Source organism: Podarcis bocagei, assembly GCF_964188305.1.
Source record: "Podarcis bocagei genome assembly, chromosome: 7".
Lineage (NCBI taxonomy): Eukaryota > Metazoa > Chordata > Lepidosauria > Squamata > Lacertidae > Podarcis > Podarcis bocagei.
Window position 1 is genome coordinate 61,057,006 of NC_138132.1, and position 16,643 is coordinate 61,073,648.

General features: G+C 41.0%; 1 protein-coding gene across 2 annotated transcripts in view; it reads left to right on the plus strand.

Annotated features, from left to right (window-relative positions):
• The window catches only part of NETO2 (neuropilin and tolloid like 2), a 37,930-nt gene extending 22,119 nt beyond the window's left edge, over positions 1-15,811 (plus strand). Inside the window, exons 4-9 of one of the 2 annotated variants that reach the window (XM_081201210.1) lie at positions 5,443-5,691; positions 6,566-6,610; positions 6,706-6,833; positions 8,835-9,063; positions 10,302-10,415; positions 12,770-15,811. In XM_081201210.1, coding sequence (XP_081057336.1) covers positions 5,443-5,691; positions 6,566-6,610; positions 6,706-6,833; positions 8,835-9,063; positions 10,302-10,415; positions 12,770-13,350 — 1,346 coding nt within the window. In that variant the 3' untranslated portion in view covers positions 13,351-15,811. The remainder of the gene's footprint in view (positions 1-5,442; positions 5,692-6,565; positions 6,611-6,705; positions 6,834-8,834; positions 9,064-10,301; positions 10,416-12,769) is intronic. The other variant, XM_081201211.1, reaches the window with a different exon arrangement.
• The last annotated feature ends 832 nt before the right edge of the window (positions 15,812-16,643 follow it).

Here is a 16,643-nt window from a genome sequence, read left to right on the forward strand (position 1 = left end):
ATAAAGAAAACACAACCATATCCGGATATCCAGTCACATTAAATCAGTTGTTGTTGGCATTTGTCTGTCTCAAGAGACAATAGAGGAATGCACCATCAGGGCTAAAATCAGACCATTGAAGGGTTACAGCGCCTGCTGTGGCTATACGGGAGAGACATGTTTTATTGCAGCTGAGGCAGATAAAGATATCCAGTTTCAATGTTACAGGTGCACAATGGTTATGGTTTTCATGAAAATGAGCAGTGTGTTCTGGTCATTACTCTCTCCTCTGTTCCTCTCCCACTCCTCTTTACTACACTGAGTCAAATCCCAGAAAAGGCATTAGGAATGATGCTTGCACAAAGTTTTTGTTGCAAAGTAAGTTTGTGTGTGTTGTTTTTTTAAGGATTATTGTCTTGACCAGAGACAATCTTATCTTTCCACTGCAGGAAATAATGTGGAGAGACTGAGTTACAGCATCCTGTGTATTTTTAGCATTAAGTGTGGCAGCACAGCTCATCTTTTCACAAAGACTCTCCTCCCTGGAAGAGAGGGGAGTGGTTGTGGGCGGGAGACCGAGCCCCGCCCCTGGTAGGGGGCATTAGCCCCCTCCCCTCCTACCTGGCTGGCGCCCACGCCCACCAGAGGTGGCCAACCAGGTGCCTCCGGGGGGCGTGTGTAGCAGCTTAATGCTGTGGTGCTAGCTCCGCCTCCTCATTCCTCGTTGTCCCTCAGCGAGTCACCCACCCTCCACTCCCATTTAGCTCAGAGTATAGGTTTTTGGCCTTGCTATGGACCTTAGGTTGGTTGCCCTGGTTGGCTGGGGGGCCTGGTAGGAATTTTTCCATTTGGCATTAGGCCTTTTGGTTTTTTCGCCTACCTCGTAGCAATCGTCACAACTTTTGTGGTATTGGTGGGTAGGTTAGGCATTGGATTCATGTGTTGTGCTGTGTCAAAGGCTAGGTGTGGCCATCGCCTATGCTATCTACCGTGGGTTATTCCGTTAAAGGAATCTGGCGGTCGTGTATTCCGTCCGATGCCTGCTTGGCGGGAGGCCATGGCACGACCCTCGGTGACATCAGGGGGTGAGCCTATAGTTGTATGAGCATCAACAGGCTCCACCTACTGTTGAATAAACCCACCACCTATAGTCATCCAATGCCTAAGCCAATACCTTTTCACTGCTATAATCAATAAAGTTGTGGCCTTTTCTTGCCCATTAACCTTATATCACGTGTCCTTGTGTATTTATTTCACATAGCGGGGCCGGGCCCTCGATCCACAACAACCATTCCCTTTTCTTTCATGAAAGCACCAAAAATTGTACCCAAATGTGGACTAAATGCATTGTGATCATTTTCAGATATGGGGGCATGTTGTATTGCACATGTGTGCACGTGCCACATGACCTGGGCAACTACGAAGTGCATCACGCCAGGATGTGGCACGGGAGCAGCCTTTTCTGCCAAAGTACAACCAGAGCAAGACTAGAAAGTAAGAATGCAACTGAATGTTGTAGGGGTTTTACCTGAACCAGAAAAATGGAAGGACTTCCTTCATCAGACAGTAAAGGAGGACCATGCCTGATTTTTCATGTCTGAAGAAATCAAGATTCTCATTGCATCTTTAGCAGCCACGGAATGGTTTACCTGGCTGCTCCTTACAAATTGCACCTGCCTTGAGCCTGGGAAATCACATGCTACACCAATATCCCATGCACTTACAGGATGCAGCATTGTATCATCATTTGCTGGGCATGCAAAGATGACACCCTGGTCCAGATGGAATGTTCTGTCAGATATGGCTGATGTACCTCTAAGACTAGTGTACGGGCCCCATTTAACATTCCAGAAGAAACTATGCATACCATTTGAGAGGTTCTTCAAACAGGTCTATAACTGAACAAGCAGGTGGACTGATCTGGACAAGACAAGAAAGAAGATGTTTTCAAATTGGAAACATCAGAAGCTGCCTTATACCAAATCAGACTATTGGTCCATCTAGCTTCGCATTGTCTACACTGACTGGCAGTGGCTTTCCAGGGTTTCAGGCAAGGGTCTCTCACAGCCCTACCTGGGACCTTCTGCAAAGGAGATGCTCTGCCACTGAGCTTCAGCCTTTCCCTCTTTATATGAACTAGGGTGAGCTTCTTTTGAGTAGCATGTAAAGAAGGAAGTCCACCATCGTGGTTGCATCAGTGGTGAGGCACTATTTTCAAGGCCTGCCCTTGCTTCCCCTATAAGCTAGGCTGGATTCAGATGGATGTTGGACTATTTGAGCCTTTCTGGCCAATAATCCCTTAACTTCCCTGACTTCTTATGAACTGTCTTGTGACTGCATGAAACGGGGTGGGAAGAGCTACAAGTGAAAAAAAGCTGGACTTATGCACTGCACTCTGCTCTTGTGAGGGGAAATGCTCCAACAATTCAGTTTGATCATCTGAAACAATCTTGGATCAGCACTGATTTTTAACAAATGAAAAACCGAAGCTACTTTTTCACAACATATTATCCAAATCTCTGCTTGATTCTATGACCCTGATATGCAACGAATAGACACATTACTTTGTGCATGTATATTATGCCCAAAATGTCTAAAAATTATAACTATATGATTCTCCAAAGCTATCCTTGTGTTTTTAATGACTTCCTTAACTGGGACTTCAAGAACGGTGTTCATATAATCTTACATTCACTATGTGTTGTACCATGCTCAAATATTGAATTGGCTGCACATGTGCATCACCACACTGAGCCATATCTCAAAATGATCACGATGGATTAGTTCACATTTGGCATTTAAATGAAAAAGCATGTCTGTCACACCATTCACTGTGTTATACCATGCTCAATGGGTTGTGCATGCTTAAAAGTGTAATACCACAATACCCCATAATACTCATGATGCATTGGTCCATGTAGTGTGACTTTGGTGCTCATATGAAAAAGTACACAGTTGTTACGTGACTTTCTACTGTATGTGTTATACCATGCTCAGATTTATTGAATCAGTTGCAGCATGTCCCCCTTATCTGAAAATGATTACTATGTATTCTTCCACATAGGGTATAAATTTGGTACTTTTGTGGAACACTGTGAAAAAATAAATCTTATGTTGCCATACTAATGTATTAATTAATGTTATAATTATATAGAATTTGGTAATTCATCTCCATGTTATTTCCTGCGGCGGAATAATGGGTTTTCTGGTCAATTAGTTGTTCCTTTAAATAAATAAATGAAAACCTGAAAACAAAGCCCACTTTCCACATTGTAACAAAACGAAACAAAAAGTGCAAACTTCGCTTTTTACAGTATCTATCTCCAAAGCTGTACAGTATGTGCAAACCAGCACTTGTGGTTTGTTTGAGAGCTTCTGTTAGAATGTGAAAAGTGAACAGTAAGCCAAAAACAAACCCTGGCTTCCCCTCATGTTTGGAGAGAAACAACTTGCAAGCACTGGTTCACAGACAACCCTAAGCCAGCTTCTGGTTTGTTTCCAACATGGTGTGGCTAAGGAGAATGGGGGAGAAGCAGAAGTGACTTGTCGAGAGTAGCTTCCTGGCATATGGGCTACTGTTGCTTACCAGCAGGGGAAGAGATGAAGCAGCAAGGGGGTCAGTGAAGTGCAAACATACCAGCAGAGCAAATCCAGTGCTCATGTTGGTTCGTTTGCACCATGCTGAACCTCCCCACTGCCTCTCCCCTTTCCTTTCTGAGAAACAACAACAACCCACCTGCTAGGAAGCGAGTGCCCTACCCAGCGAGCCACTTCTGGGGTGGAGTGAAGTGGGCACTAATGAGCAGCATACCCCAGCACACTGTGCTCATTTATTTTTAACTATGGTTTAATGTGATGCACAAACTGGGCCTTTCTTTGAAGATACAAAGGTGGATACCAGGAGGTTCGTTAGGATTTTTCCAAGCTGCGTCAGGCAAACCGAAGAAGAACAATGGCCTGGCTTCAATTCCCATAGACAGCTAAATGTCATGTTCCCAAAGTAAAACGTGTGGTGTCGCTTTTCTGAGCTTTCATACAACACAGAAATGAAGTGTTTCAGAACTTAATAGCTTCAGCATTGGAGGAGGGAGGGAAACATGTATTGCAGAGCTAGAAAAACTGCCTTCCCTCTACAACCTCAACCTCCCATGCGCTATAATATGAAGAACTTTTATTAGAGGAAAAAAGCAAAAGGCAATTTTGTCCTGCACCAGGAACACACATATACACCATGAGATGCAGCAATAAAGTGATCAGGTTTAAGCCTGGAAGCATATATTGTACAGCAGGAGAAAGTACCAAGAGGATACTTTCTGTAAGCAGCTCCAGGAAGCACTACAAAGTCAGTTGGAACCCTAAACAAGAACAGTTTTGTTAGGGGCTGGAAATGCACTGTAACATTTTGTTGCGGTTTCCCACTTGTCAGCAGTGGGAAGTTGCAAAATGGAGCCCCCATGTTCAGAGACAGTGTATCTCTGAAGTGGGAAAGAAAGCATGGAATGGGTATAATCTTTTAATGATCTGCTGATGACTTTCCCAAAAGCAAGTTGTTAATAATACTAAATACAAGAGTAGACCCAGTTGGTAGTGTGAAAGACCACCAAGCAGAAGTTAATCAGGTCTGGCCCTAGATGGGAAAGTGTCTGGGAAAACTCTGCGTGTACCACCCTGGGTTCAATGATGGTGTATTTACAGGTATATAATGAATATAGCATGCCAGTACTGGATGAAATGGTACAGCCTATCTAACTGTGCGTTCTGGCATTCAGCTTTTTCTTCCAGAGATGTTTACATCCTCCACCTTGCTGAACATTGCAATCTCATATTGAAACTGACACTTGAATGAGTCAGTATTTTGGAAGAAATCTTGAATTTCAGGCTGGCATGAACCTGCAATATAAACCAAGTGCTTTAATCAGAGTAATATCCTAGGTATTAGGTTTATTTCTGTTGATTGCTGGCTTGGTTACTTTGTTGCATAAATTGATGAGGTTTTGTGTGTGTGTGTGTTTTGCAGACTTATGAATTATTCATGTAAAATAGGTTAAAAATGTGCAAATAGGTGGTGGTTTTTTTAGAAAGTTACTGTGTGTTTTTTTCTTTTTAAGGATTTCAGCATGGGACAAATTCCAGAATGAAAGCATCAAATCTAGAGGCAACCAACTCATGGCACTTATGTGTCTCTAACACATGTGTCATTTGTGTGCATGTTCTGGATAATGTTTAGGCTGCAATCCTGTGTCCAATTAGCTAAAACCATTGAAGTCAGTCAGACTTAACATCTGTGTAGGCATCTTAAATTCTGTTTGCGAAGATCTATATTTATATTCATGCTAGGACTGCAATACCAATGAACTCCACACCTATGCTGAGAAATACAAAACTTCACGTCTTTCTGGAAATTGTTTTAATTCATTGTTGCTGAAAGTTATATTGATCTAGATTGTTTTTACTCTGTCACAGCTGCCCCACGGCAAAGAATAGAGCTAACCTTTGATGAACCATACTACATAGAGCCTTCATTTGAATGTCGATTTGATCACCTCGAAGTTCGAGATGGACCTTTTGGTTTCTCCCCACTCATTGATCGCTACTGTGGTCTAAAAAGCCCTACTCTAATTAGGTCAACAGGGAGATTTATGTGGATAAAGTTTACCTCAGATGAAGAACTAGAAGGACAGGGATTTAAAGCAAAATATTCATTTATACCAGGTAAAAAATAAATATGCTTTTTCTTTCTTTGCCTGTTAGAGATTCTGCCCAACTGGTGTTGAATTTAGTTGGGTAAATCAATATTAACCCAATATATTTTGCTCAGAATTGGTTATTGTTGAAGGCTGCATATAAAAATCATGGAGCAGAACTTTCTTTTTAATGTTCTTGTGCTCATGACTGCAGGAGGGTAAACGCAGCTATCCAGTTTCAAATGTCAGAAGCAGAGATTTCAAACCAAGATTGTGAATGAAGGGTGCCTTGTAGGCCTTGAAACTTAAAATCATCCTTAAATGGGGAAACTGGCATTATCTGTCTCTTGTTCATTCACTCCACATACACATGTGGAAACTGGCATTTTATATACATCCTGCTGCTCGGTCCCTGCTCCTGCCAACCTAGCAGTTCGAAAGCATGTCAAAGTGCAAATAGATAAATAGGTACTGCTCCGGCAGGAAGGTAAACGGCGTTTCCGTGTGCTGCTCTGGTTCGCCAGAAGTGGCTTAGTCATGCTGGCCACAAAGCTGTATGCCAGCTCCCTTGGCCAATAAAGCGAGATGAGCACAGCAACCCCAAAGTCGTCTGCGACTGGACCTAATGGTCAGGGGTCCCTTTACCTTTACCAACTCTTGGCACCCTTTACAAATGACAGCTCCCAGAATGCTTTAGGGGAAGCCATGACTGTTTGGAGTCATATTATAGAGCTTGAAATGTAAGGTACATATGTTACTGAGTGATAAGGAACCTGTCTCCCCTCAGTTCAATATCCTAGTGTACCATATTATTATTTTTTTGGCATCTAAAAGGTCCTTCTTTCTGTTTAAACCTTCAGCTCTCCCAGGCCAATCATTATGTTTTTTCTTCTTCATTACAGATCCTGACTTCACATACCTAGGAGGTATTTTAAATCCCATCCCAGGTCTAGTATTGCAGTACTAATCTCTTTTGCATATTAGATTTTAAAAATTTCTCTTACCTTTAATTTGACAGCACATTGTGTCTGCCTCGCTTTAGATTGCCAGTTTGAGCTCTCGGGAGCTGATGGGATTGTGCGCTCCAGTCAGGTGGAACAAGAAGAGAAAACAAAGCCTGGGCAGGCTGTTGACTGCATATGGACCATCAAGGCCACTCCAAATGCCAAGGTGGGCCCTCCAAATCATTCACTGTGTAATGAGCTCTCAGATCATTAGTAATTGGGAATGACCATTAGTAATGGTTTGCATATCACGTCTCATTCATTTAAATTAATTACCTGTTGGTGGTAATGAGAAACGAAGACAGATGTTGGTTTCACAGACTGCTTCTGGTGCACAAAAAAAGTGTTACTTTTTCAGACCCAATCTGCACCGTTCTGCTGTTTAGAAACCAACCATTATTGGTTGTGGGGGTCAAAAGATGGATATAAATATTTGAATATGGTTTCTTCCAACTCGGCTCCAGTGTCTGATTTATTTTTCCTCTTCAGCGCTACTATTCTTTATATTTAACATAGGTGTTGGTCCAAATGCATGGAAATCGTATTCTTTTATCAGAAAAATCCCTTTGCTATGGGGCCAGGCCAAGGCCAGCAGACCCATGAGGTGGGATGAGGCAGTCACCTCAGGCGGTGGATCTACCCACAACCACTGCTGCCTTCCTCTTTTTACTCCCCAGGCTACCATGCATGCCAATGGGGGGCATTTTTAGTTTTGCCTAGGGCAGCAAAACACCCTGGGCCTAGCCCTGGGCCATGCTTACAAGACAACTTACTCAGTTTAAAATACTATGCTGAGCAACATATTGGAAACTATTCATCAGTGCTTTAATGGACACCACTGTTACATTTTGTAACCGAATTTTTCTATCCAAACTTAATAAGCTTTGCTAGGTAGCTCCTAAATTACATAAAATCTCATGGAATCTGGTTGGGCCAGGGTGGTTCTGCTATAGTTTTAATTTGTTTTGTGATTCAGACCTATATTTTAATATTGCAGATTGTTGACTATTTGAGGGTACAACGAAATAGTCTTCACATTTACCAAATTGCATGCCTTGTTGTGTTATGTCAGGTTAAAGAAGACTGTAACCGGTCTAGCTTCAATATACTTATTCAAATCTTGGCATCTTTTTCTAGTTGACACCACAATGCATCTTCTCAACACAAGCCTATGATGGGAAATTATTTTCTTGGTTAACATTCAATAACATCTCCACCCAATCTGTGGTTAAACTTGCAGATTAATTTGAAAAGGGCTTGATGCTGTGCATAAGTTTTCCCACAATTTAGATACCCAGAACTAGGTAGGACCATGACAACAGCATGCACATACATCCATAAACGCTCTCTGGTGCTTTTGTTTTGCTCTGTTTTGTTTTTTTTAAAAAACTATTTAAGAGTAGTGCATAAGGGAATATAAACAATATACTTGCTGTTCACATTGATTTGTGAATCTTAAAGCACTGTAAGCTATTGACATCGCAGCTTGTATTCCAAGAGTAAGAAATCAAATTATATCCCTCCCAATTCATCTATATTTGAAATATCTGATGCTTATTTATAAATTTCATTGAATATTGCTGGAATGCATATCTTCAGTTCTGCGCTTATTGAATTGAATTATCTTCCTAACTCGCAGTGCTTTGATTGGATTATTTATGGTGTATCAAGCTCTAAGTTTGTCAGGATTCAAAATGCTACTGGGCTTATCTTGCTAAGGTTTGGGACCATGTGTTTTAGCACTTTACGGCTAAAATTCCATCTGGAAATAAATATCCATCTAATAACCAGGCAGTACCACTGACAGGTATGCATGTAAATGCAGATGTGACTAGGTGAGTTAATGCTGTGAATCGTTTCAGGAAAATATATTTATTCTGTTTGTCTGCAAAAGTACCATGTTTATTTAAGCATGGAATGGCTGTTAGTCACTATTTTAAAAAAAATCAGGTTTATTATGAGAATGGCGGGGTAAGGAGTATAGCTGGAAATTGCAAGTTTATATTTATATATGCCTAAAATATATTTACAAGCTGTTTGCGCCTTTCATCTAAACGAAATGTGTAAACTTTTAAAATCAAAAATAATGTTTGCATATTTGGCTTGTAGGGTTTTTTTTAATAATTATTACTTCTTTTAAAAGCTTTCCCCTGCCCCTTACCAACAGATATATTTGAGGTTTCTAGACTACCAGATGGAACATTCAAATGAATGCAAGAGAAACTTTGTGGCTGTGTATGATGGGAGCAGTTCTATCGAAAACCTGAAAGCAAAGTTTTGCAGCACGGTGGCTAACGATGTGATGCTGCAGACCGGAATTGGGGTGGTACGAATGTGGGCCGACGAAGGCAGTAGATTGAGCAGGTTCAGAATGCTCTTCACATCATTCGTGGACCGTAAGTGTACTGTAATGCATCCTTTTAGGAACTATGGCAAAATATTGTTTAGAACTTTAAACTCAGAGCTGTTTGCCTGTTTACTCCATGAATGCACGGAATTGACAACAACTGCTTACAGACACTACTTTTGCTATATATTAGTGGGTGACTCCAAACCATATAAAATATCATGTAAGGCTCATCAGCTGGAATCTTTTAAGAGAAGGCGATTGCGAGATTCAGTTGTCATTTGCAAGCTTTGCCTTGCTAAAGAACAGCTACACTTCTGCAGTGTTGTGTTCTCTCTTTAGAGCGGGGCGGTTGACCTCTGTGTTTGGAAAAGTCCTGTTCCTTTATTTGTGGCAGAACTGCAGGATGAATAATTAATGTGGCTTTTAGAGTATAGAAGGAAACAGGGTTTCTTCTTTAACAGATTGGGCATTTTGAAACTGGGAGTCTATCTGAAATCATTGACCGCTTTGATCTAAATCTAGTCTTCAGTGCAGTCTCCTGGAAACTTTGGAGTCACTGCCTTCCTTAAACTACCGTAAGTCTCATAGTTAAGAACAGCTGGAAATAGCAAGAAGTGTAATTAACTTTAAATTGCACTAATGTGATACCTAATTGGTTGTTGACCTCAATAATCAGCTTTACACTTTAAGCCTCAATAAACAACAAGGCAAAAAGTGTTATAATTTAGAGAATATGACTCATAACTAAAAGCATGGGCCATTTTCAACCACTGACTAGGCTGGGGAAAGCACAGTAAAGAAAAATGCTAGAACACTTGTATTTACAACAAAATAATCCTCAAAATAAACGCCACCCAAAGATCATTGCCGGGGTGAGAGGGTAGAATAGCGCTGATATGCTGCTTTGAATAAATACTCTGTGTGCTTGTGTATGATTGATGCTGTACTTTAGTAGTCACAGCTGTGGGATTATTATGAATGTGCCACTTTGTAGCATGCAGAAGACTTCTTTCTTCCTTAAATTCTAAGTCCAATTATAAAGTGCCCAGCGTTTTTGTTTGTTTGTTTGTTTTTGTGTTTGTGGTTTTTTTGGGGGGGGTTACTTAAGGGTACGCAGTACCAGCACTATCCCCCCTTGCACTGGTTAAAAGTGTGGCACCTACTGTAACAAGTTCATGGAGAGTACAGGCACCCTTTTTCCTAGAAGAAAAGCACTGGAAGTGACTATCTATCTATCACTCTTAAGTTTGGGTAACTCATAACTCTTTCCCCCTTCCTTCCTAGCCCCCTGCTCAGGCAGCACATACTTTTGCCATAGCAACATGTGCATCAATAATTCTTTAGTCTGCAACGGCATTCAAAACTGTGCATACCCATGGGATGAAAACCACTGCAAAGGTGAGTGTGTGTTGCTATGAGGGGCAACTGGGGCTGCCTGGCTTGTGCCTTCTGATCCCCCCCATCTCTCAAATGAGTCAAGGTCAGGTTCTGAGACCAAGATACTACGGTGGTACCTTGGTTTACAAACTTAGTCTGTTCCGCAAGTCCGTTCTTAAACCAAAGCATTCTTAAACCAAGGCATGCTTTCCCATAGCAGCGGGGGATTCAATTTACAAGTGGAACACACTCAACAGGAAGTGAAACAGGTTCTGCTTCCAAGGCAAAGTTCACAAACACCTACTTCCAGGTTTGCAGCGTTCTTAATCCAAGTTGTTCATAAACTAAGCTGTTCTTAAACCAAGGTACCACTGTATAAGCAAAAAAAATGAAATTTAATAGAATTATTCTCCCTAATGGAGATCAGCCTACCTAAACTTTATAAGGCAAAGTGCACATTAAACTTGAAGTGCAGTTCTGGATTATTTATGTATTAAGCTGAATTTTCTAGTTTGGTATCAATTGTGATTTGTTCCTTCACCTTGAAGCACCTTCATTTGAGTTAGTAAACCATACAGATGCACTTACTGTGCAACACTATATCTCTCTGCTCACGGTGACTCGGTTTCCTGTTTTATAGCTTAACAAAAATAAATCAGTCGCAGACCAGCTCTGGATCATTTACAACAATCTTTTTTCCTAACGAACCTCCAGCTTGCTAGCATGAATCAATCCTAGTCAGGGTGGCCTTTTTACCAACAATTCTCTAGGCAACAATTATGATGCTTTTGTATATGTTGCCTGTGTCCTTTCAGTTCAGAAATCTGTTCTAGTGTTTGTTGCGTGGCTGGAGCCAAACACCACCCTCTGGGCTGAAATAAATTACTATTCATATTTTGTCTGTAGATGTGAATGGACTTTTCTTTTTAATACCCAAGAGATAATAATGTCACTATACCCCTTCTGAATATCTTATTTTATTCATGCTCATGCCTCTTGCCATACAGAAGAATGACCTTTTCTTCTAAAGCTTGCTTTTCAACCCCTTTCTCTCTTTAAGTAGCTAGATATATAAAATTACTGCAATCCGCTAGTGCCATCTTGTGTGCTTTCATATGAAGTGCTCACATCACTTTATGGTTTTTGTCACGTGGTGTTAACTTTTAGCGCTTCAGGTTGTAGCCCATCTCTTCCCCCAACCCTCCAGTCATCAAAACAAAGATAAAAGGAGGAGAGGGCTGTCTGTGGCTACTAGCCATGATGGCTATTTTCTGTTTCCAGGATTAAAGGCAGCAATGTTTCTGAATGCCAGGAAATCATGGGAGGGGGGGAGTGCTTTTGTACTCGGTCATGAAATCCTACTCAATATTGATCCAGAGTAGATTCCAATGTATAGTTAGCAGAGTAACAACTTAAACACGTTGCAAGATTAAAAAAAAAAAAGACCAAAGGCAATTAATATTTCATCCAGCAGAGTATTACTGCTACTGAAGGCAAATGAGCATAATGGTCACAAATCCAATACAGTCAGGATTGGCACTGTCCTTAAGAAATCCAGTTGCAGCAGACTTAACTTAAACTTACAATAACTTACAATAAGTCTAAACCTTAACACTATATACAGAACACCGCACCAGAAAGAAAAGAGATAGAAAGAGAAAGTGAAACCTAGGCTGCTTCTAGCCCTACTTTTATAGTCAGCATGACCTTGCCTGAAAGAGAGAACAGAAAGAGAGAACAGTTTAAGTCAGCTGTACTCAGCTTCTCTGAAGGTATAACCTAAACATCATGAACCTTCTGCTTGTTTCTTTCACACAGAGAAGCTTCCAGAACCCTCTTGAATTAATTATAATAGGGAAGCTCAAATACTTTCTGCACTAAGAAATGCAAACTGACATACTCCAACCGTTCTTGTTGGGTTCCCACAGACACCTGCTTGTCCACTGCAAGAACAGGATACTGGCCAATATGGGCCCATGGCCTGATCCAGAAGGCTCTGCATGTATTCTTATGTCGCGTTGCCCTCATAGTTAGTTGCCCTGCTTTCGACCATAGTCTCCCACATAAGCAGCTCCTATGTAAATAAAACAGTGAAGAAGTTGGTGCTGGTAGAAGCTGCACAAAGAACTTGTTATGTTTTAGAATCCCTGGGTTAAGATTACTCTGCTCCAGGCCGGTTCAAGCTTGAGGAAACAGGGGGAAAGCTAGCAGATAAAACATGTAAAACAGCTCAGCAGCAAAAGCTGGATTTTTTAAAAAAGCAGAGTGCAGGGTTTTCTCCCTCTCTGTTGGGTGACGGACTTAATATTGGCATATGACAGTCTTAATGTTGCTTGTTGCTGCTTGTTTCCCTTTTTCTTTTCTTTTTTTTTTAGAAAAGAAAAAAACAGGGCTGTTTGAGCAAATCACCAAAACTCATGGGACAATAATTGGGATTACTTCAGGCATCGTCTTGGTCCTTCTCATCATCTCGATCCTGGTGCAGGTCAAGCAGCCCCGCAAGAAGGTGATGGCCTGCAAAACCACGTTCAACAAAACTGGTTTCCAGGAGGTTTTTGACCCACCTCATTACGAGCTCTTCTCGCTGAGAGACAAAGAGATCTCCGCCGACTTGGCCGACCTGTCTGAAGAACTTGAGAACTACCAGAAAATGAGACGCTCCTCAACAGCTTCGAGGTGCATCCATGACCACCACTGTGGCTCCCAAGCCGCAACTGTAAAGCAAAGCAGGACCAACCTCAGTTCCATGGAACTTCCTTTCCGCAACGATTTTGCACAACCTCAGCCAATGAAGACCTTCAATAGCACTTTCAAAAAAAGTAGCTATACCTTCAAACAGGCTCACGAGTGTCCAGAGCAGGTGATAGAGGACAGGGTGATGGAAGAGATCCCTTGCGAAATCTACGTGAGGGGTCGAGAGGACGCTGCTCAAGGCTCATTATCAATGGACTTTTAATCTGCTTTTGAAGGTGAAATGGGTGTGTGTAAATATTATATAAATATAATGTATGTGAATGTACAAAAATGTACCATACGGAATTCGATGGAGACATGTGTATTCATTCTTTTTTTCCTTTTTTTTTAGCTCATTTATTTTAGGGTTGTTGTTTTTCTTTCCCCTTGAAAGAAAACTCTTCATAAATAATTTTTTCCTTGTGAACTGCCCATCTGCTTGGAGAACAGAATAACAGGTTTTGCATGAGGCTTCACACACACAAACACAAAGATATAAATTACTGTATACTCTCTCCCTTGCCTCGTTCCTGCAGGTTCTTGGTCTTCGAGTCAAAAGCTTAATTACTCCCGTAATAATAAAAAATAAGTGGGTACAACACCATATAGCTTAACATCGAAAGCAGTTATCATATTTGTCAAATTGTAGCTAGAGTTATTGTGTTAAGTGCCAATTAAGACTCAAATGAGTTACACTGCATTCCATCTGGTTCATCTTGTCTAATTTTTATATCGCTGCCTTTTTAATTACTGACTCCTTAAAGCCCAGTCCTAAGGCTTTCTATGCCAGCAAATAAATGGTATACTGGCAGCTGCTTCTGGTGACAATGGGACAAAATTTTAAGGACATCATACCAGCACAAATATTCAAGACCTCCAAGTTCTGTGGGGGAAATGAATGAAATGGGTTTCTTGCCTTTTAAAAGCATTTTAATTTTATCTTGGAACTCAGTTCCTTCGGGAAAATCAAGTTTTTTTTGTCTTTGGCAGACAAAATCCATTGGTAATTTCAGCATCACACCAAATCTCTAGTTGTGTTAACATCCTATCATGCACTGATAGCACTTCGTGCTAAGCACAGGTAAGACATCACCACAACACTTGTTTGACGGTTATCAGAAAAATGTGTTAACAACGTTTAGACCATGACTTGTATTATCTTCTTGCAGCAATACATCAGGGATTTCGAAAACTGCTGAAAGGCAATTTCTGCCATATTAACATGGTGCAAACGTTATTGTTGCAGGTACTTAACTGTGAAAGAATATTGGCCCGTGTCTTTCAAAAGATTTGCAGCAATGTTGGTGTCCTAAAGCAGTCTGAGCGTTCTTCCCGCACATGTCGTTGGTGGAATAAATAGCTTTTGCTTTCTTTTGGTGATGCAGGTTGTTGAGAAATACATTTCGCCCCTGTGTTGCAAGAATTGAGATTACTCTGTATGGCAGAGCTGAGCCAAGCCCTAGGCCAACTTTTTTATGATGTGTGTATTACATGAACACTATTTAAATTCATTACAAATTGTGTGGAATGCCTACTTACAAGTTAGATTCAAATGCCTTTATGAGGCTTTCCTCTGCAGGAATCTTGGTACCCTTGTTGTTGGAAGGTTCTCCAGTGCCACAATACTCAGGCTTCCCTGACCATCTTCAAAGGCAAAAAGTGTTAACCTGTGATTGGTTACCATTCATTGAGCTCTTTCCCCACAAGTAGCACTGGTTACTAGTCAGCCCAAGCCATCAAAGCCCAGATGCCAACATGAATAAAATATTGGGGGGGAAGCAGGTAAGCCCAACCCCACATGATCATATGATAGTGCATACACACCATTTGAATGGCAATGCCCATCAACTTTTTGGGGGGTGACTCCCCCCAAATATTTTATTGGGTGGGCCAAAGGGACCTCAGCCCCTAGGAGTTGGCTCCTATGCCATATGCTAATCTATAGAAATTGTAATGCAAAACATCTATCCTCTCTACTTGTTGCCTCTCAGAAATGAACCTGAGATGATGTTGGACTTCAGTTCCCATCAGCCCCAACCAGCACGGCTGATGGTCAGGGAAGATAGGCATTCTAGTCCAACAACATCTGGAGGGCCACAAGTTTGTTACTGCTGCTCTAGACACAAGGTGTTCTCTCTATCCATTAGAAAGAAGGTTCTTTGAAGAATGTGGCTGGACTAGGAGCCACAAATCCCACTTCTCTAGTGTCTTTGTCCTGCCTTGTCCTGTCATGGAATATTGTAAGTTGTGCTCCTTGACTTTAGGCCAAGGTCTGTTTGCAGGTCAGGCTGAAGAAAGAAGTATCACTTCACATTTTTGTAATATATTCTTAACTCTACAGGTATGGCTTCCATATTTTTATGATCAAATGGTTTATAAATGGAACTCTCCAACTTTTCTTAGACTTTGATATAACTCGACACTGTATGACCTATGTCTGCCACTCAAGCACCTGTACAGCAAACTGATTATCAGTGTGCATGTTAACAGCTATGAACTGCAGTGTTGCTACTTGTGAAGAACACCTGGTTTCTTTACCATCTAGCCTTTTATAAATCCACAGGTTTCTTAAGCTTTCTTTGTTTACATATCTGTTTTTCACTAAATGTGACCTTGCAACTCTGAGCCAATGGGCAATACCCTGTATTTTAAAAAAATGTATGATAAAGGAAAGTTACAAATTATTTGTTGTACTGACTTGCAGGCTGCTGTGTAACTGTAAGATACTTGCAATTCAAGTACTTGTGTTTTAAGACTACTGGGATTTTGTACAGGTAAAGCGTAACAACTCAAGTCTTTAGTTTAGGGCATTCAGCTATTGCTGTTTTCCCCAAAACAAGAATGACCAAATAATTAGTTTTGTTCTTCTAGGAAAAAACTTGGTCACGGTTACTGTGTGGAATAATACAGTCCTAAAAATAGCATCATTCAGAAACGATTGCACAAAGATGTACAGCAAGGGTTTTTCACACAAGCAAGGGTAGTACCTTCAGCATTCAGTGCAATAAGCACACACTATTTTGGTCATATTCTTTAGTGCAAAATAATCCCAAAGTGACTTCAACTTTCGGGCTCTGATATCTTGCTGGGTACAAGATTTTTAAACAGTGGGATTTTTAAATAGTGCTACTTTTGCAATCAACTGAGCCAAAGTAGACATGACATGGTCATCTGTAAACAATCTCCCAACAATCTTGTTCTTAAAAGCAGGTGTGCCCTACCTCTCCCGATGCACCCCCCCCCCAAAAAAAAACCCTTGTCTTTTTCCAACTCCTGGACTATTTAGCAGCTTGTGAGGGGGTTGCAATCAGAAAAAACAAGCATTACAAGGAGTAAAATACTTCCTCAGTGACATAGGGTTGGCCAAGCTGAATTTATCAAGTGCCAAGCCTATTTTATTAATCACTTTGACCTTATAATCTGTGATTTCGGCCTACCTGTGTGAAAGGTCTTCCTGGTTTCTGCAGTAGTTCTCTCAACACACAACTGGATTTCAGTCACCTAATAGAAAGGAGA